General features: G+C 44.8%; 1 protein-coding gene across 2 annotated transcripts in view; it reads right to left on the bottom strand.

The window, feature by feature from the left end:
* The window catches only part of WDR75 (WD repeat domain 75), a 165,106-nt gene extending 146,730 nt beyond the window's left edge, over positions 1-18,376 (bottom strand). Inside the window, exons 1-4 of one of the 2 annotated variants that reach the window (XM_078680360.1) lie at positions 18,162-18,376; positions 3,543-3,672; positions 2,810-2,875; positions 1,079-1,178 (exon numbers count right to left, since the gene is read on the bottom strand). In XM_078680360.1, the coding sequence (XP_078536486.1) occupies positions 1,079-1,178; positions 2,810-2,875; positions 3,543-3,672; positions 18,162-18,250 (385 nt within the window). In that variant the 5' untranslated portion in view covers positions 18,251-18,376. The remainder of the gene's footprint in view (positions 1-1,078; positions 1,179-2,809; positions 2,876-3,542; positions 3,673-18,161) is intronic. The other variant, XM_078680361.1, reaches the window with a different exon arrangement.
* Positions 18,377-20,841: the final 2,465 nt, after the last annotated feature.

The raw sequence follows: 20,841 nt of genomic DNA, 5'->3' as shown, positions 1-20,841 counted from the left end.
GGTCACAGAACTGTGTGGCCCCCCCCCCCCGGGAGGACGATATATAAGGAATCCATTGATGGTATTTTTAGGGCAAACTTTTATCGTGAAAAAACCACACTCACTGTTAGATAGGGTGGCTTTCTCTAAAGTACATTGTAAGTCCCCCTTATATATCAGTGCTAACCCCCCACCTCTCTGGCGAACTCTGTCAATTCTGAGCAGACTGTAGCCTGGGAGAATAGCTTCAAGGGTTTCGGGCGCCGATGTGTCATCTAACCAAGTTTCAGTCAGAAAAAGGACGTCAGGGCCCTCCTCTGAGCAGATCATGTATTTCCTGTTTATGCTTTTTCATAGATCTGCAGTTGAGCAATATCAGCTTTATTTTGGCTGTTTCTTGTTTTTCAATGTTCGGGGTGTGCAGTAAAGGCACAGATCTCACACTGTAGAGAGGGAGTGTCCGCTCGTAGGTTGTGGCGGCAGCTATCATTGAATGTGGGACACAGAGATAGTAGTTGGTTGGTGTAGAGAATACTACCCATATTTATACAGTCACTATCAGGGAGAGCAAGGGGTCCAGCCCCGAGCCTCGTCCGGTCGCGGACGGGCGCAGACGGGCTGGACTCTGGCTTGACTCCGGCGCGTAGACGGCGTATGCGCTGAGCGCGCCCGCTGCACGGAGCCATAGCCAAATGTTTATATAGTGGCGACTAGCCCTACCCAAAATGGCCGCCGCAGCTTCCCACAGCCCGGGACCCGAGGATATTGGCCCAACAATCGGCCAGCACCCGTAGGGAGATAAAAGTTTAAAATGCCCACACAAGGCAGAGTGCAGTGACAGGTATTTAAAAATGTAATTGAGTCCCGAACCAATAAAAAACGAAATTACGAGCAAAATGCTCGGCTGGAGTCCTAGCACTAATGTGGTGAGGGGGAGCGGACACAGAGGGAAATCACAGAAATAACTGCAGGAGAGTAAGAGTAAGCAACCACCCGGCTAAAGCCTCTGGGGTAATGAATCAGCAATCCAAAAGGGAAAAAAATACAATATATCAGCAACTCATCTGGCCCAATTCAGCCATTCAGAAAATGTTCCTACCTGAATCTTCATTGTTATCCTGCGAGGAGATGGCAAAGACAGAGTCCTCTGCAGCAGATGATGTGTACAGTTCAAGAAGTTTACATCCAACCAGAAATGTCTATGAAAGATATAACACAAGCTACTTGTTCAACATACAAAATGAACTTGAGCACACAGTAAAGGTTAGGTTCTCAAATGTCAATTCTGCCAGTGTATTCGTCTCACTACAGTAATCCTATTGTCTGAGCAATAGTATTCAATCCATATACCTTTCTTCATAAAGAATTTGATTTCTTCTTAACACCCCAGTTTGAGTCATACAAACACAGATAAATATTTGGGTGTTTAGGTAAGAATGCCTTACCAAGGAAAACATGTTTTAAGATGTAGGAGTTATCCCTTTAAAACAAGTGTGATTTATAACATAGGGCCAGATTAGGACTTTGACGGTACCACCGCACCATCAGCTGAAGGACCGCCAAAGCTGTAGTAAGCCCACCAGATTCAGAGTTGAATACAGGTCAGGTGGGTACTGTGAAAGCGCCTGCTGCACGTTCCTGCACGATGTGGCATGCATGTCACACCGTGTAGGAACTGGGGGTACAATTACAGGGGCGCACAGCATGTGCCTCTCCTGCATGCACCCCCTAGGCCCAAAAGTGGCAGGGGTCCCTGCCAGGACCCCCTTAGTTGCCTTTCCGTGACCCTTTCAATGGCAGGATCACCACCAAGAAAAGGGCAACTCATAATTTGGCCGGCAGTGCCGCAGTAGAACTGCCAGCATATTGTAGGGCGCAACCGCCGCGGGATCCTGGATCTCCAGCGGGCGCTCCGGTCCTGTGGGGGTTCAACCACCACATGCATAATATTGCAAGTGGGCAAACCGTGTGGTGGCAGTCGGACCCCCACCACGAGTACGGCGATCCTATGGACCTCCGCACTTGTAATAATGCCCTTAGACTAGTAAAACAGATTTCAAATCACCCAATTACTTCCTGATAAGATAATAAACTCAACCGAAGCCTTTGAACAGACAGAACTAGCAAGACGATAGGGGGACAGTTATGTTATGTTAGGTTGTCTTGTAAAGCGCATGGCTACCCCAGCAATGGGGCGTCCCAGCGCTGTAGACTACTGGGGAACCCGTCCTGGCTTTCCCTGTGAGATGATCCCTGCTGGGTATCTCCACGGTGAAACCAGGCATCCCCGGTGTATGTGGGGGGGCCGTTGTGGAGATGAGGCAAGCTAATGCCCAGAGTTGCCGAGTGTGATCCCTGGTTAGAGTAGGCACCGAAGCGAGAATTATCGAGTCCGCTGACCCTGGTCCACGACCCTGCCGCGTCGGGAATTGAACCCTGGTCCCGGGCCGTCCTCTGCTTCCTGGTCTGCTTCCGGGTCTGCCGCCTCTAACCAGTGAGCCACACCACTCCAGTCTATTCAAATTCTCAGAAAATTGAGTTTCTCAATTCCAATTACTCTTACAGCAAACTCAAAGAGCCTCACAATAAAACGAAAACTAAGGCCATGATTGCCACAAAGACTGTTTTGGCCTCCATGTATAGCATTAACACCAGTGTATCAAAAACGGTGAAAGTGGATCACAGATTCAAATAAGAGTGATGAAGATAAGCTGTACAAATATAGTTGAAGAAAAACTTCTACTTGCATCTCTTAAACCTGTAAAACATCATACAAGAAGTTGCGGTGTCAAACTCATCATTTACCATGATAAACCTAAATGTCTCATACCTTAATTAAAATACCATCCATGAAGTCCCAGAGTTTAATGCTGCCATCAAGTGAGCAGGAATATAGCTGGAAAAAAGGTTAAAAAAATGTGTAAACTGAAAAATAAAATAACTGGGTCTATTATATCAGCTTTAATGCCTGCTGTTACTCTGAACACACTTCGTTCCCCACCACCATCCCTTTTCAACTACTTTAATTTCTACTCCAACGGTTAAATTTTTTTTTTGCATTGTTTTATATAGCGCGAACTAGACCCGAACCGAATCAGATATCAGAGCGCTTTACATAGTACCAGTTACGTTACATGAGGACGGACACACATTCATTTTAGGCACGGGGAGATTATGTGATTTGCCTAGAATCACAGGAGGTTTTGGCGTCGTTACCAAGACTCGAACCCAGATTCCGAGGTCGAGCGCCCTAGCCGTTAGGCCAACTCCTCTCTGTTAGTTTTCAAGCTGTGGCATGCCCACATAAGATTGCCCATAAAAAACAACAACCATAAAAAGGGGAACCACACAAGTAGTGCAACTATTTAATGAAAATAAAACTAAATAACTTGCCAAGAAAATTAGAGTCCTGCTCATCTATTAACCTGAATTAAGAAGCACTTCCCAAAATTACCAAAACATAAGTTACTGTACGCTAACAATTTTTAAGCTAGAACTTATTCAAACAGTTTGCTTCTTCAATCTTTTCTATTTACAATGGTGGGAGCAAAAGTCAGACTCACCTGCAAGTGATTCTTGGGGTTCAGCTGAATTCCTGTTACCAAATTGCAGTGTCCCTGCAAGACGTGTAGACATTCTTCTGTAATTGTGCTGAATACTTTGATGTAGTCTCCAGACACACAGAGTAGATACCTACCAAGAAGACAATGAATTATACATTTAGTAAAAACAGTTCTCGCGTCGAAACATTTACAGCACCAGCCAGTAACGAGAACACTCTAGGTTTATGTTAAAAGCCTTCCTCTTTTTTGCCCATCATTTATTAACTATACAAAGTCCAGGTGGATTGTCATAGTTACAGTTAGTTATTCAATAGATACTTTTGCTTAATAACCACAAACAAAAGTAAAGGTGAGGTCTGCCCAATAACCACCTGGAATAAGGTGCATTAAAATCATAATAAAAACAGATAAAATGAAAATCCAAAACAGCAGAGAAATCCACTTTGACAAGTTACATATAACTGCCTTCTCTAAAAAAAAATTTTTTTAAAAACGACAGTATTATCCCAAACAAAGCATATGCTAATAACCAGGACATAGTGGACCCCTGAAAAGATCTTTAAACCTAAACTCAGCCAGAGGCCTACATGCTGGAACTGCAACACACATAATGGCGACCTTCCCCATATGCTGTTCCAATGCCCCACCTTACAAGCCTATTGGGACAAAATATATGAGTGTATACACAACATTTAATATCACCCCCACACCCCCCAGGGAATTTTCCTTCAGCCTCCTGGGCTTTCTGGAGCCAATTCTTCCAGATGTGAAAGACCGCTATTTGCTAGACCGAATGCTTACACTGGCCTGCAAAATAGAGCTCAATAAGTGGAAGAACTCCAAAGAAGTCTCCTTCAGAATGTGGCAGTAATGGTTGTCCTTCCTCAGAGGAGCGGAAAACATCTCTCTAAATTCCTCGCCCTGGCGCACTCCACTTAGGAAACCATGGAAATCTCTTGATGCCTTTTCCTTTACATTTTTTTTTTTTTTTTTTTTTTAAAACCTTTATTGTGCAGAAAGAAAAGAACAAATACGGGCCCACAACCGTCAGGCCGGCCACGATACATTAAGGCACAAGTGCAGGCAATACAGCTCCTCAGCGGTAACGGATGATAGAACAACAAGCATCGAATATTACGTCTAATAGAAACTTGGCGCCGAGGAGAAGGAGCATTTCAAGGTTAGGTTTTAAGGTTTTTCTTTTATCGTTTTTGAACCAAGTAAAAGCAATGAAAAATAAGACATAAAGAGAGCTGAGTCCATATAACAGCATCACGACACTGGCAGGCGGCTGCACAACTGAAAGCAACAATGGAAATTAAGTCCTCAAACAATATGGCGGTACAAAGTAAAACAACCAAAACATCAGCCATCATTCGCACACCATACACAGCGCCGCCCCTCCCATCAACCCCTATCACGGACCCAGAAAAGAACAGGTTAAGAAAGCGCAGAAAAACAGAAAAATAAGGCCCATAGAAACTAAACAATGTAAAAGAAATCCCACCCCCCACCCAACATCAATGCGGAGGCTACGGCCTACCCCCCCCCCAGCAGAGTGTCTGTCGCCCATTAAAGAACCCGAAATTCAGACGAAGAAAGAAGAAAAAGGAAAAAGGAAGAAAAAGGAAAGAAAGACCCCTCACACTTGAGATATAGGGAGTAAGAAGGGATAAACTAATCCCCTACCCCCAGAAAAGGAAGGCGGGGAGGAGCCCACCCAATGTCAGAGCTCCCGGACTTCCCAGCCGCATATAACCTCTACGCCACGGACAACAGTAGATTCGGAAGACCGAGAACCCAAGGAGTATCAGAATCGGGCAGACCTAGAAGTCCGGGTCAGCGCAAATCAACATATCAAAATACGGTGCTGTCCGGGTCCTCACTAGTCAAGCAAACAGTACCAAAGAGGGAAACACCCACAGTCTGGCCAGAACCACCAAATCCCACCAGGCATGGCCATCGCGGAGAAGAGGGCCAATTGCATATGCTCCCGGGCTTCCCAACCGCAAATAAACAGTCCATCCCAAATACCATAGTACAGCACGAAACACAGGAGAGAAGGGGGAAAGTCAACGTACAGAACAACAGCACAAAATGAAGAAGCGCCCCATCTCGAGTACACTCGTCAGTCAAGCACATGCCCATCGAGAAAAATACCCCCCTAGCCCCGGACAGTCCGAAAACGGATCCCAGAACATGGCTCCCCCGGAGGGCCCGCCCCCATTTAAACGAAAAGACAAAATGGCCGTACACAACAGAAAGAAGATACCCAGAAGCAAAATGGATTGTACAAGCCACAAACAGCGCCAGCAATCAAAAGAAGCCGACCCGGAGGAGGGCCCTAATAACAGAATCTCGGCCTCCACTGCCAACACCAGATCCAAAACACACAAGTTCCTTCCATAATCCGGCCACCCGAACTCACACAAGCCCGCACAGCTCCCACACCGTGTTACGTTAGATGCAAAAGACATTCAGCCAAGAGAGAATCTAAACATCCATATCTAGAGTCACAGATCGATACATTAATCACAACCCCCACAACCAGAATAAAAACCAGGACATAGCGATGTTATAGCAAATCGGGAAAAAGAAATGCATCCTGAGCAGCCAGCCAATCAAAATAGGTCAGTCCGGATCTCCGTCGTCTGTCCGAGCAAAGTCACGAGAAAGAACATCAGCCCTGGCCCGACCGGCGAATTCCAACCGGGGCCGGCCATCGCTGCGAGCACCCTCCAGGTAGAACAAAGGAGCAAGATGGCCGCTCCAAACAAGGAAGAAACCCAGGAGGCGGAGAGGAGCGTCCCCGGTCACCATCAGTTCCAGCGTCCATGCAGTTAGGCACCCTCTCCGCCATCGGACAGCACAGTCCCCACCGCTGTATAAAGACGGCTCCAGAGACAAAGACCCTAGGGGGAACCAGGCACCGGGAGGCCGATGAATATAGCCAGTGTAGGGAAGGAGTTACAGTTACCAATGTGGGGGGCAACATTGTAGCCAAAGCCTCACCAAGGAGAGAACTAGCAACATTACCGTCCGGGACACTGCACATCTCCGCCCGCACGTATTGCGTCCGTGTATCAATTCCAAACAGTGTCAGAGGTGGCAGGGGGTCAGCCTGTCCCGGCCGCGTTACACAAGGGGAAGCACCCTCGATTTTCTCCGCCAGCACCTGAACGTTACGCCTGCATGTTGTCTCCAAGTCCGCCAAGGCGAGCAGGATATCCCTATAAGTCAGGGTGTCCAGAATCAGCAGCCGGTCCTCAGCGAGCGGCGATGCCCCGGGGTCCGCCTCCAGCCCAGTAACAGACCGGGCTGCGCGCGACAAAGATGGCGGGGCAGCCGTCGTTTCGTAATGAAAGGCAGGCGCCATTGCCGCCACTCAGGCAATCCGCAAGAACGAGAGGGAGGATGGGGGCGATCTCACTGTCCGGGGAGGCAGGCGTGAAACCTCCGGCGATTAAGCAGCCCACAGCAAGGGGTTGTACAGCACGAAAATCACCATGCCCTCATTGCCAATACGAGTGTCTTGCACCCGAGAGTCGCCCCAGAATGAAGGATGGCCAGGCGAGAAGCAGCAGAGCGGGGGGAAGTGCCGCGCAGGAGCTCCAGTCATATAGAGACCCACCTCTGCCAAAGTGAGGCACTCTGCAGCAGGAGAGAAATGAAAAGACAGCGCCGAGATCACAGCAGACCCGTGGGCAACGGCACCTCCCCCGCTCGTCTCACCAGCTCGGCATCATGGCGTCCGGCGGTAGTGTTCAGCACAGCTACCCGGGCAGCCCCGGAGATCGACGAAATCAGTAAATCCTGCACCAATTCAGACTGCAGAGGTCTCAATAGAAAGCAGACGGCTTCTGCATCTTCGTTTCAGCAGTTAAACACGGTGTGAGCCAGGAGTAAAGTCAGGATATTCCGCTCAAGGTAGGCGGCTAACGGAGCCGGGAGCTCAGACGTCCGTCCCGTTCGCCATCTTGGCTCCTCCCCTTTTCCTTTACATTTGACGCACCGTGAAACCCATCACACTGCACTCCATTGAACAAACAGTATCAAATGTCTTCGTACTCTAAGAGGAGTTTTCCCACCTGTCCTCCCATTGCTAATAATCGGATCTTATAAGATTGTTCTTCGATTGTACTAAAACAAATTGTTGTGATTTTACTTTGTCCTCTATGGTTCGTCTATAATGTACTATGGATCGTACATAGAATGTGATATTCATAGCACTATACTGTATGCATCATAGATTGTATGTAGAATGTGATATTCAAAGTCCACCTGTTCCTATCCAACATAACTGCATTTCCCTACTGCAACGCACTTGGATAACTTATTGTCCTCTTTTTTGTAATTCTCCTTGGTATCTCATGTCAATATTTTTGTTACTTTACTGTGATTTCATTTTGTATCATTCTTTTTTGAAAATCAATAAAAAAAAATGGGTTCCAAAGGAATAATTCACATTAATGATAAATGTATATAGCAAGCTCCAAACTCTGTGGCTGACCCTAGGTTCAGCACATCAATTCCTGTTCAATGAGCATAAATGTCTTGTGCATTACACTTCCGGAGCCTGCCCCAGTTAGGCTTCACTGGAATCCACACAAGAAAGTTTGACGAAAAATGTAAGGTGCACCAGGAAAAAGGAGTCCAAACGTAAATAAGGAAGTCATTTGGAATAATTAAGACATGCAGTCAGGTATCAGTTAACGCGTTTCGTTCTTTACAAAAGAACTTCTTCAGGGCAAAATTGGTAATTAGCAGCAGTCCTGTCAAATTGAAAAATTGGAGGGATAGTGGTTGAATCCCTACTGATAACTCCTCAATAAGAGTTCCAAAGCATTGATTGCGGTTATGACATTCTCATTCTGTTGTATGCTAGATAAAATGTCTTATAGGAAGTCCCATCTGGAGGGGAAACATCCTTTACAACGCAACTTTTACTATGCAGTGCCTTTACGACGCAACTATTACAACGCATGTCATTACAACGCATTGCGCTGGGGGGCGCTCTAGGATAGGGAATACATTTAATTTACTATCCAACACCTTCCCTATTATCCACGGGGACTGTAGTTGGAATAGTAAATTAAACTATTCACTATACAGCACCCCTAAGCGCTATGCGTTGTAACAGCATGCGTTGTAAAAACTGCGGTGTAAAGGCATGCGTGGTAAAAGCAGGCATTGTAATGTCATACATCCCATCTGGAGGCCTCACAATCAGAGATCCAGTCGATTATTTCCAGCCTAGACTATCTCGGCCGCCCCTCTGCTTAGCTCTCGCACGCATTCCTGCTCCGGGGGCAGGAGACCCCCTGTTCGGCTATGGCAGGAAGGAGCTCATGGTTGATGCGGGTGCATGCTGGTCTGTGCACCCAGGTGGAAGCTAAAGCCTGCGGGAGAACGCAGCCAAACTCCTTTTCCTTCGCTCACAGCTCACACTCCCCTATGGAATCGGTGCACCTTCCATTTTTCATAAAAAAATGGAAGATAAATGTTACTTTTATAGTAGGATAGTTACGTATTTGTATTTAATTTATTTATAGAGCGCTAACAATCATCCTGAGTAGGATATCACGGCGCTAAGGTTGGATGCTGAGAGGTACAATAACACACTGAGTAATGATTTATTCTGATTTAGGGAAAAGTAGTGTCTTTAGTTGTTTCCTAAAAGATAGAAGATCGTCTGTCAGTCTAAGACTGGGAGGTAGTTCATTCCACTTAGTAGCCGCCAGATGCGAGAAGGCCCGCTCTCCCATCCTGACAGTCTTCACCCGAGTGGTGGTAGCTCTTCCTAAAGTACTGGATCGAAGGTTCCTCGGTGGTCTGTGGAATTCGACTTTATTATGTAGAATAGTAGGGCCTGCGTTGTAGAGCACTTTGTGTGTGATACACAGTAATTTAAAATTGGCTCTCTGTCGCATCGGGAGCCAATGAAGCTCTCGCATGCAGCTTTTAGCCGAATCAAATCTCTTTTTATTACAGACAGCCTTTGCCGCGGCATTTTGCACTATCTGCAATTTAGAAAAGAGATAGTCTGCCATTCCGACAAACAGTGAGTTGCCATAGTCCAATCTGCTCATCAGCAATGACTGAACCAGGGTTTTCCTACATTCAGTCGGGATCCAGGGGAAAACTCGTCTGAGCATTTTCAGCAATGCAAAGCCTCTCCCGCAGACAATGGAGACATGTGATTTCATGGACAGAGCACTGTCCAATACCACTCCCAGGTTTTTTGCTTTTGGGGTGGGATTCAGAGGCAACCCCAGGTTGCTTGGCCACCAGCTGTTATCCCAGAGCTGGGGATTTTTGCCAAACAAGAGGATTTCTGACTTGTCTGCATTTAATCTCAGACAATGCTCTTGCATCCAGTTGGTCAGTTCAGTCAGACAGTTTATCAGTCGGGTTTTAGGGTCATTCTTTTCATCAATGGTAACCATTAACTGGGTGTCGTCAGCATAAGAACACATTTCAACACCCCACCTTCTTCCAATGGCTGCCAATGAGGACACGAAAACATTAAACAAAGTTGGACTGAGTGAGGCCCCCTGGGGAACCCCATATTTAATGTTTCGCGGGGGAGAGATGAAATCACCCAAACACACTGATTGTGTTCGTTCCTCCAGAAAAGATTTTAGCCATCCCAATGCCTTGTCTCGTATACCTTTCCCTTCCAGGGCTTTCAGTAATTGGTTGTGTGGAACGGTATCAAAAGCCGCAGATAAATCAAGGAGTATTAAGACGACTGTCTTGCCTTGATCTACCTGGGCCCTAATGTTATCCGTCACCGCCAGAAGTGTTGTTTCAGTACTGTTGTTCACCCTGAAACCCGTCTGGGAATCGTCCAACAGTTCATTGACTTCCAGATAGTTGGAAAGCCGTCTGTTGACCAATTTCTCCAGCACTTTTGAGAGGTAGGGTAACTGGGATATTGGCCAGTAGTTGGCAGGATTATTAACATCTAATCCTGCCTTTTTTACTAGTGGAGTAACTAGGGCTTGCTACCAAGATCTTGGGAATGTAGCAGAGCATAAGGAAAGATTCAGAACTTTCGTTACGGTGGGGCAAATTACAGGGGTTAGCTGAGAGTAAATGTGGTGTGGACATGGATCTAGTGGGGATCCCGACTTAACTTCAAGCATGGCTTTGCCCACCTCGGCTTCTGAGAAAGGGCCAAAACCTGTACAAGTAACTTGAGTCGTAGTTGGTGCATTATTCTCGATAGTTTCTGGCGTGCAATTGGAGAAGGAGGCATATATATTATCAATTTTCTCACAGAAGAAATCATTTAATTTGTTGCAGTTCTCCTGTGATGGAGTAAGTTTTACTGAGAGATTTGTTGGATTGCATAGTTCCCCAACAATTTTAAAAAGTTCCTTAGTGGAATTTTTATTCTCAGTTATTCTACGTGTAAAATACTCCTTTTATGCCTTCTTAATTGCTTTATTGTAGAGTACGAGCGCTTGTTTATATGCGCTTCTAGTCTCGTCAGACTTGCCTAGTCTCCGTTTATGTTCTAGAGAGGTACATTTTCTCTTTAGAGATTTCAGCTCTGGTCCGTACCACCTTTCTGATTTAGTAGTTCTGGGTTTGTGATGAACACGGACGGTGGAACAGAACTCAAGTGCAGTCTTAATGTTTGTGTGAAGTGACTCAATTTCTTCATGAATATCAGTGCCTGCTACGTTCGGGTGTGAGAAGTGTTGTTTGAAGTTATCTATTGAAAAGTTTTTCCAGCTCCTCGTATTTGTTACACTAGATCCCAATGTTCGCGTATGTATAGTGGGTAAATTGATACAGAAAGCGATCATATGATGATCTGTCCATAGCAGAGATGTTACAGAGTTAATGTCAATGGACTCTATGTTAGAAAATATCAAGTCCAGTATGTGACCTGCCGAGTGTGTAGGTTGGTTGACTCTTTGAGATATCTGCAAGATTTCCATATCTTCCACTAATTGTTTTGTTAAGGGGTTGTTACATTTATCAAAATGTATGTTGAAATCTCCAAGAAGGAGAATATTTTTGTTCTTCAAACAAACTGGCATCATTTGCTCCAGTAGTGGTGTACTAAAGTTCAATGTACAACCGGGAGGGTTATAAATTAGTACTCCTCCAAATAATACATTAGTATTCAGGGATACAGAGAATGCCATAGATTCACACCTTTCTACTTGTATGCTCGTCTCTTGCTTACAGGTAAGAAAATCTTTAAATAAAAGAGCGACGCCTCCTCCCTTTTGTTTTATTCTATTCACATTCAAGATCTTATATTCTGGAGGGAGGGCTGTGACTATATCGGGAGTGTTATGTTCATCCCGCCATGTTTCTGTTAAAAAAGCCAAGTCGGGCTTATGTTCGTTTAAAAAATCCCAAATTTATGTGGAGTGTTTGGGCAGAGATCTGACATTCACATACATGCACTTAAAAGGGGTTGTCAGGGTCTGCAATGGCACATGACTTTGTTTGGGAACACTTTCCCATCTACAGTTATAGCAACTAAATGGACCCTGCGTCTCTAGTGGACCCACGCGAGCACATACGTGAGTGTTATGTGGCGACTTGTAGTTAATCTTCCTCAGCTCATGACTGGTGTATGAAATCATACTTGTATAGGGTACAGTAATGGAGGATTGAGCCGGGGTTGTAGTCCCTGGTCCCGTACCGTCGCGGACGTGAAACAATACAAACGCGATGTGGAACCTTACACCGTTATAGATACACCATATTTAATGCATCTTCATTGTGCTCAGTGAGCATGTGTAAAAGTCAGATAAGAACAGTAAAGAGGGTCTATAATACAAAGAACAATGGCCTAAAATCAATAACTGTGTAATTAATTAAATTCATTAATATCTAACACGAATAGTGCATTCAATATTGTGCTATTTGTCCTTGGTGTTGACGACATTTCACCCATAACTTACAAAGCCTTTGCCGTCGTCATGAAAAGATCACAGTCGTTAAAGACAAGCATTGGAAATGCAATAGGTCTCGCAGCATTAGAGTTTGTGCTTTTAGAATTGTTTATGGTTTTTTTTTTTTATCTTTAGCATTTTTGTTTCCTGTAGGCAATGCTAAAGAATTACAAAGAAAAAAAGCCATAAACAAATCTAAAAGCTCTAACTCAAATGCTCCGAGACCTATTGCATGCACCCATTCAGTTGTTGGCCTCTCAGCTGAGTCTGCCAACTAGACAACAAAGTGGAGGTGGGGCGGTTAACTAATGAGGCAGTAAAAAAACAAGACGGAGGGAAGGCAGAGAAGGGGAGGGGGGAGGTGCACGTCCAGTGTGTAACGCGGTTCCCAACCAGCCAACCCTGTTTTGAACTGGAGGAGAAAGCGAAAGCAACTCTAGATTGCACGTGCCTCCTTGCATTGGAAAAAGAATAAAAGTTTCTGGATTGAGGGAAGAAATACATCCGGCCTTCTTACCCAACAAACAAAATTATTTTGAAGGTACGAAAAAAACAGCTCGGGATCGTGTCCAGTTGCCTAAATAATTCATCACCAAAGAAAAGAACAACATGAAACACTTATAAAGCGTATGGCTACAAACAGCCTTTATTGCGCGAAATGCAAAGCCTGGTCCCTGGCGACGACCTTTGACCCAAACCTCGACTTCACTGCACGGCGACCAATCAATACTAAACAGGTAATAAAATGAATTCATCCAACGCGTTCGTTTTGTCGTACCTTCTCCACAACAAAAATCCCAATACTGCTTCACATTATCACTTCGAATACCACCGGTGGCAAAGTCTCCTCGGCAAACCTCACTCTACACAGGATTTCCCAGTGGTCATTCAATTTCCTGCCCTCTAAGCGCTGGTAGTCCCCACAGCCTGACGAGCATATCGAGGGCATGTGTATTCCTGCGGCAAGCCTCGAAAAGATACCTCGCGCTCTGCATTATAGATTTGGACAGACAGCCGTGCGTCAAGTGCTGTGTGTATTTCTTCTTTCTGACCCAGAGTTGTCGAGATGCAGCATGTTCATGTATTATTTACTGGTTTTCATAACCACAGCATTTTGCATCCTGAGACTCATAGTTACCCTTGAACATTGTACGCCAGTCCACAAATAGTGTACAGTGTGGTTTGCTTAATTTACCAATCAACTTTTCAAAACCAAAGGAACCTGCTGAGTTATCAGATCGGTATGTGTGGCGTTTCTGTGGTTTAAGTCCGGCTATGAGTGACATTCGTGACATTATCACTTCGCAACCTTATTTGCGCGCTGCACTTAAAGCCTCACTTACCAGTGTCCATGGCAACCCGCCCAACCAATGCAATATGAATATGGCTTTAAAAATTCACCCCCTCGGGAACGCTGCCAAGAACAGCAGCCAACGGTTGATCCTGGAGTGAATGAACCGAACAGCAACCCAGGAATCCGGTTCTCGGATGTCAGACCGGAAGGGGACAAACCTCGCAGCTCCAAGCCCTCCCCCTACATGTTTGCATGCATCCGTTGTAAACTAGGGGGAGGGGGCGGGAGGCGGAGAGTTGAGGCAGGCAGGCATGGGAGGAGAGGAGGAGGGGGGAGGAGAGTAGGGGAGGCACGGCCTAGCGGCCGTGCAATCAAGTAGTGAGGGGGCGGAGTTGTGGGAAGGCTGAGAGAGAGAGTAGGCGGCTGGGGGCTTGTGCACGCGCTTTTAAGCTCAATGCACATGCGCATTGAGCTTAAAAGTCACGGGCACTGCAAGGAATCGCCACGATTCCTTGCAAGTTAGATAAAGTCTGGATGAGCCCCTATAGTCTCGCTTGCTCGATGCGCATGCGCATCGACAGGCGAGACCTAAAAACTGGTGTAAACATGAGAGACAACGTTCAGGAGCACTGCCAATAAAAGGAAAGATAGATTGTAAAATAGCCTGGCCATGTCACAACAGTGACCTCTACGATGCTGGTAAGGATCACTAGATGGATCTTGAGATCCGTAACAGATATTGTCAACCGCAAACCCTATGACCCATACTTGTTTTAGGCAATTATTTGTACGATTGCATAAAAAGTGAACATTTATGGTCCTCACAGAACATATATATTGGATTAAACTAGTGATCTAGCAATTACCCCCCCCCCCCTTTTTTTTTTTTAAAGAGTTATTCCATAGCTCTCCATCTCCTCATGTTATCTGAAAGATTTTTTGTGGCCTGTAATGGAAACATTTAGATCATTTTTGTTCCCGTTTTGCATTTCCCGATTTTTATCACCTGCCTAAATTGGATTATTTGAATGGTTCCAGAGCTCTACAGCTGCTACTGAGGGAAGGAGAGTATTCACAGAGTGGCATGTTTGGTGGGGTAATTATGGCACTTTGGTAGTGCACTGGTGTGTTGCATTTTGAGAGTGCATGTTTGAGCAGAGACCTAAATTACACTTCAAATTAGATTTTTGGTTATGCGCCTCATTTGTGGGCTTTGATTGTGATGCTGTCACATTTGTGATTTAAAGAGTTGGTGTTGGTCAGCGAGAAGAGGCTCATATTGTGTTTGTGGTGAGAAATATTGGATTTTGATGTCATTTGTTGGTTAAGATAATGGGATTCATCGAAATCCAATCTCTAGATAGATTGTTGAACTTCTCCTAGAACTGGTGCTGTGTTTTGTGATGTGTCACATACACACTTTGTGATAAGATTTTGCTGAATTAACAAGAGTCCTGGACTTGTAGGTGTTCCAATTATACTTACTTAAGTTGGTGTTTATTCTCTCACACGTGGGGTAAACACGCTAATTGAGGGTGGGTTCCTACTAACCAAGAATCTGCCCCAGTATGACTAACAGCACTGCAAATGCACTGGCTCTTCTTTATTTTGCAGGATTTGCCAATGACTTATTTCTGCCCCTTATTAAGGTTAAGCAGACAAGACTGATTTTTGTGTGTGAGATTTGTTGTGGCTGTCATTTCTTTGATTTCGTTCCCAAAGGAATCGCAGTGCAATTGCTTGTTACTGTGAATTTTTGAGACATGACCACGAGTTGTGTTATTGGTCAATTGCTGTTGTAGGTCTGCTGTAATTAATTGGTTAACTTTTGCCATAGCCGCACTGTAAAGGGTTGGTTGTGTTTTATTATTGCGATGTTGGAGTATAGTTTCATTGTTGAAAGTAAATACCTCACAGGAGTCCAGGTAGTTGCTTCAAGTGAGTATCTTTATTGAAGTACAGAGGTGGAAGGTAGGTAGGTAAGGGTAGTAGGTAGGCCAAGATAAAGATTGTATGAAGGCCCCACCAGGAGCTGTTTCCTTGAGCTCAGCCAGGAGTCAACTGTCTCACATCAGTCACACCACATTCTGTGACATCAATGCTCATTCTAAGTGAACCCAGACTGAACAAGGAAGAGTGGACAGGAGAAGAACAAGGAAAAACCTTATAACATTCATCTATAGAAATGGGCCATGAATTGAAACGGACGAACTGAAATACCTAGTCAGAGAAGAAGCAAAATGTGCATGTGAAGCATAAAAGGATCTAAGATCTAGCAGAAGAACAAACAGTGCACATTTTGCTGAAAGTAAGACATTAAAGCATGAGAGTGGGATGAACTTAGGATGCAAGGAAAATCAAGAAGTAAAAGACAAAAATCGATGTACACTGTACAATGAATGTAAAAATGGAATATTGGTGAAGACTGTATTCATCAGATAGGGGATGGTGTAACTTTATTTAAATCTTATTTGGATACTGATAGAACTTATTGAAACAATAATGCTATAATGGATACAACTGTTTTTTTCTAACTTGCACCAAACTAGGCCTCGACTTCATCTTGAACTTGTATGGCTCCTACTTCATAATATTCATGGTGTGTTTATATTTTTCATTGACATAACATTCAGCAAAATGTGCACTGTTTGTTCTGTAATGAGAAGTGGTTTCTGAAAAACTCCTGATGAATGCTTATTTCTGTACTTATTTTAAATAATAAGGAGCCTTTATGGCAATTGATTTCCACATCCTCTGCTCGATTTATTTACACATCATATTTCGCCTCCTGTACTGCACGTTAATATTTTAATAACCCTTCATGGTTTTCTAAGTTTACTGATCTCGAAATCCCTTCGAGTCAGCCTTATTCATTGACTGTATTTTAAATGCTGTTTTTAATCTTTACATCTTTAGACACACATTGCCTCATCTATTCTTAATGACAACACCGCCCCAAACAGTGCTTCATCTTCGTCATACTAAATTTGTGGGAGAGAGCTACCACAGGGGCCAGCCATGACGCAGTGCAGCCCCATTTGTTGCACTGTGGATTGTCACTGCTAAAGGAAGCCCAGGATGCTTTAGACTTCAGCCCTACAGGGCCCGGAGATGCCTGCAATGCCACCCATTCCTAAAATCATGCCAAAGTGTGGAAATGGTGCAGTGAAAAAGCACCAGGCAGAAAGGTGGCTCTTGTTAAGAGCAGAGTTCTCCGAAGTCGGTCCCGGAGGACCCAGATGGATCCATGCCAAATCTTGAAAACAATTACATTTATCTAAATGGGGATAACCTAATATGGCATGGATCCGCCCCTCCAGTAGACCTTGAAGAACCCCTGTCTTAGATGATCAGCATGGATGCAGTGATCAATGGTATGCCCGATGGAGCTACCTGGTTTAGCTATAGGGGAGATGGGCCGTGGATTCCCTCCTTGGTCGTCACCTACCCAGTCGGTCTTTAGACAGACTACCTTTCGTCTCTCCTTGTTGTCTCTTCCCTTTTCCTCCCTTTCTCACCTCCCCTGTTCCCTCCACTACTTTTCTCTCCTCTCCTAAAGTATTGCCTATTTTTTGATGTATTGTGTAATTGTTGATCTTTTTCGGTCACATTGTTGATTCTCATGTAAAGCGCTCTGATACCTTCGGGTCTAGCCAGCGCTATATAAAACTCTTTAAATAAATAAAATAAATACACCTCCAGGCTCCAGTTCGAAGACTCCTTCTTGCTGATGGACCTCAAAATGAAGCACCATAGCTAAGAAGCTGAAATGTGACCCATCTTTTCAGCAGAAGGACAAATGAAGAAAAATAAAAACCTCAAAAACTTATATCAGGCATTGGTTAACAAATCCAATCGGCATCGCCCTTTGGCTTTGCCAAAGCAGACTTTCTAGCTCTGCAAATATTATTTGTCGATACTACTTGGCAATGGCAAAAAAAAATTACAAAATGTAAATTAAAAAAAAAAATGTATTGCCGATGCTAAAATGGGATCTGTTAAAAAAATGTGGACAGATTTTAGAACTATGTATGCCGCATGGCAATAAAGTAAAATTCACAGCAACATCCACATTTAGCGAACTGAGATAATGATTCGGGTGTCCGCGATCTCCGACCCGTAAACCTCTGCTTTCGCCTCGGAACGGAAAACGAATACATTTAGAGAAATGGACGATTCGCAGTCGGAGGAAAACAAAAAGATGAACACCTTACTGTACTGAACAAAGTAACAGATAACCGTTTAAATAAACAGAAATAATTGTACTCAATCCAGCTTTATAACTGAATAAAAACTACCCAGAATTCTATAACTTCCACTACGTACAAATCACAAATGATGCCCTACCAATAGCGCAAATCTTTAGCTCTGGTTAGCAGAGCGATTCTTTAATTTGCTCACCTGGAATCAGCGGTAAACAAGGATCTTCTGAAGCTGAGTCTACTGCCACCGCATCGCACCACGCGTATATCCGCAGTTGCTGGCACCATTTTCCCTGGGTCCTTTCACTCCTCAACCATCGACCATGCGGGTCCACTACGGCAGCCATCTGCAGTTACGTCATCAGCAGCCGTCATGGAACCCACAAGGGCTTCAGTTTACGGATGACAGGCACCTAGTGACATGGAAACAAAAAAGAGACTACGGATCGGCGCCTCGCATGACTGTAATGAGAACTAAATCGGCTGGTCATAACTACATTCGTTCATTTTCTGTGTTCAATGATCCAGTTTAGTGTCTTAATGTTGTATGCCAAAGTAGGTAAAAGAGAAACAAATCTTATCATGGTATTTTTTTGAAAAATAAAGGGCGATATTAGCCATTTAAACTATTTATATTTTTGAGCTTTGAAAATGTTAATTTTGCATAACTTGTAAGTCGCGTATGCGGAACTTTTCTACACATGATTACCGTTAGTTGTTGCTGGAAAGATAGCTGTACTAACCTTTTGGTACACCATCATAGGTCACTAAAAAATAAAAATTGCAACATTCCAAAATGTCCGGCACTTTAGTTTGGTGTAGCAGGGCCGCACGGCTACATTCCGTGTGAGTGTCCCTCGTCTCGTTGGTTTTTGGATCAATCGTATGCCTTACGTTCAGAAATTGCGACTATCTCGCTTTCTGCATCTAACATATTTTTCTAGAAACTATGTGTATGAAGTTAACGTGTGATTTATTTTTCAAGCATCGTTCTCTTATAAAATGTACGTGTGGTATTTTAGAATTGGTTGCTGTATAGTTAAAATAGCATACTGCACGTTTTAGGACCAGGATGTGGGATATTAATAATAAAAAAATCGGGAGAATGAAAATTCCCCATTGCCTTCTATTGTAGAAAATGCAATTTCAGGCGGGAGACAGCTAAAATAAAGCCATTTTTGGCTTGAAAAATCGGTAGTCTCCCGCCTGAATCGGGTCTATTGGCATGTATGAACTGTAGTAACATTATGAAGTTAGGATGTTGTATTTGTTATGATGCTATGATTGGAGCCTGGCGTTCTTTGCAATGTTGATGAGGAGTCAGCTACTGCTGCCTGACGTGGTGGGTGGATGGTGTAAGGGACCACTACAGGGGAGATGGGGAAGTGATAAATGGAGGGGACACGGACACCATGATTAGATACTTGGGCCAGAAGTCACGAGCGACTTCGGCTCTTTTATTTATACCCTTCTGACCACGCCTGGCCAGAAGGTGATACAATGGGTGCACATATTTCCGGCCATGACCGGAGTTTCCTACAAACACTAGAACGCTACATTCCTTCCCAAGTTAGTCTTTTGAACAAATTACACTTAGCATACGAAATCTGCTAGTCTCTGATTGGGCCTGGGATTAGGCCTAAGGTTGTATTGTCGTCGTCCTCTCACCGGTGTGTTCTCTGGATAGGCTCTTGGTGGTGAGTGTGGTGGTTCGGGAGCTGAAGCTGGACAAGCTGTCACTGGGCTGGAGTGTGAGAGTTCGTCTGGCTCACTGGAGATGTCATGCCCTTCAGGCGCATCATTCTGGCTTTCGGCGCCGAGCGATGTTGATGGAATTCGCTTGAACCATGATATGTTCCTCGTCACTTCTTCTCCATGGCGCTGTGCTGTCACAGTAGTGCCCCTGGCTGTTTTGATTGTCCAAGGCTCGACTTCGTAGGGTGTTCTAAATTTTCCTCCTGGCCTTCTCGCTCGAATGAGCACGGAGTCTCCGGGGATCAGTGTTCTGTTTAGTGCTCTTCGTTTCTTGCTTACCTTGTCATTGGTCTTCCTCCGTCGGGCCTGGGTGTCTTCTGGGAGGTACGGGTCAGGCGTCTGATTCTCTGCCATTGGGAGCTGGTCATGTCTTGGTCCTGAGAACATGAGGGACCAGGGGGACCTCTGGGTTGTGCTGTGCGGGGTGCTTCTATACTCTCGGAGGAAACGTTGGAGTGCATCTTAAGGATTGGTTCCTTCGACTGTGGATATTATCAACACTTTGTTGATAGTCCTCATGAACCGCTCCGCTTCTCCATTGGCTTGAGGCCATTGTGGTGTTATGCGGCGATGGTGCACCCCTAGTCTTTGCAGGAACTCCTTGAATTCACTTCCCTGAAAGGGGGGTCCGTTATCTGTTTTGAGCTGGCGTGGAATTCCAAACATGGCAAACGTTTTGCTTAGAATCGGTTGTATGTTCGTGAAGCTTGTCGATTGGGCTATTTCCACTATAGGGTATTTCGTATAGCTGTCAACTAGCACTACCGTGACTCTCCTATCTGGAAAACTGCCGAAGTCCAGACTGACCCATGACCATGGTGATGGTGCAGGGTCTTCAGTGATGATCGGCGCAGGTGCTTCTGTTCCACTTGTCAGTTGACATGCTCGGCAATTCTGTACTACATTATCTACGCTGTCTTCCATGTTGGGAAACCACACTTTCTCTCGCATTCTGGCTTTCATCCTCCGAGTGCCCTGGTGTCCTTCATGGGCTAGCGTGTTGCCTGGTCTTGCAGTGTTACAGGGATTACGACTCTCGATCCCCTTAGGATGAGTCCATTTTCAGCAATGCTGATTTCATTGTGTATCTTCCAGAATTGACTGAGGCGCAGGCGGTCATGATC

The sequence above is a fragment of the Lissotriton helveticus genome, chromosome 3_1, assembly GCF_964261635.1.
Source record: "Lissotriton helveticus chromosome 3_1, aLisHel1.1, whole genome shotgun sequence".
Taxonomy (NCBI): domain Eukaryota; kingdom Metazoa; phylum Chordata; class Amphibia; order Caudata; family Salamandridae; genus Lissotriton; species Lissotriton helveticus.
This window is presented reverse-complemented; position numbering and strand designations above follow the sequence as displayed.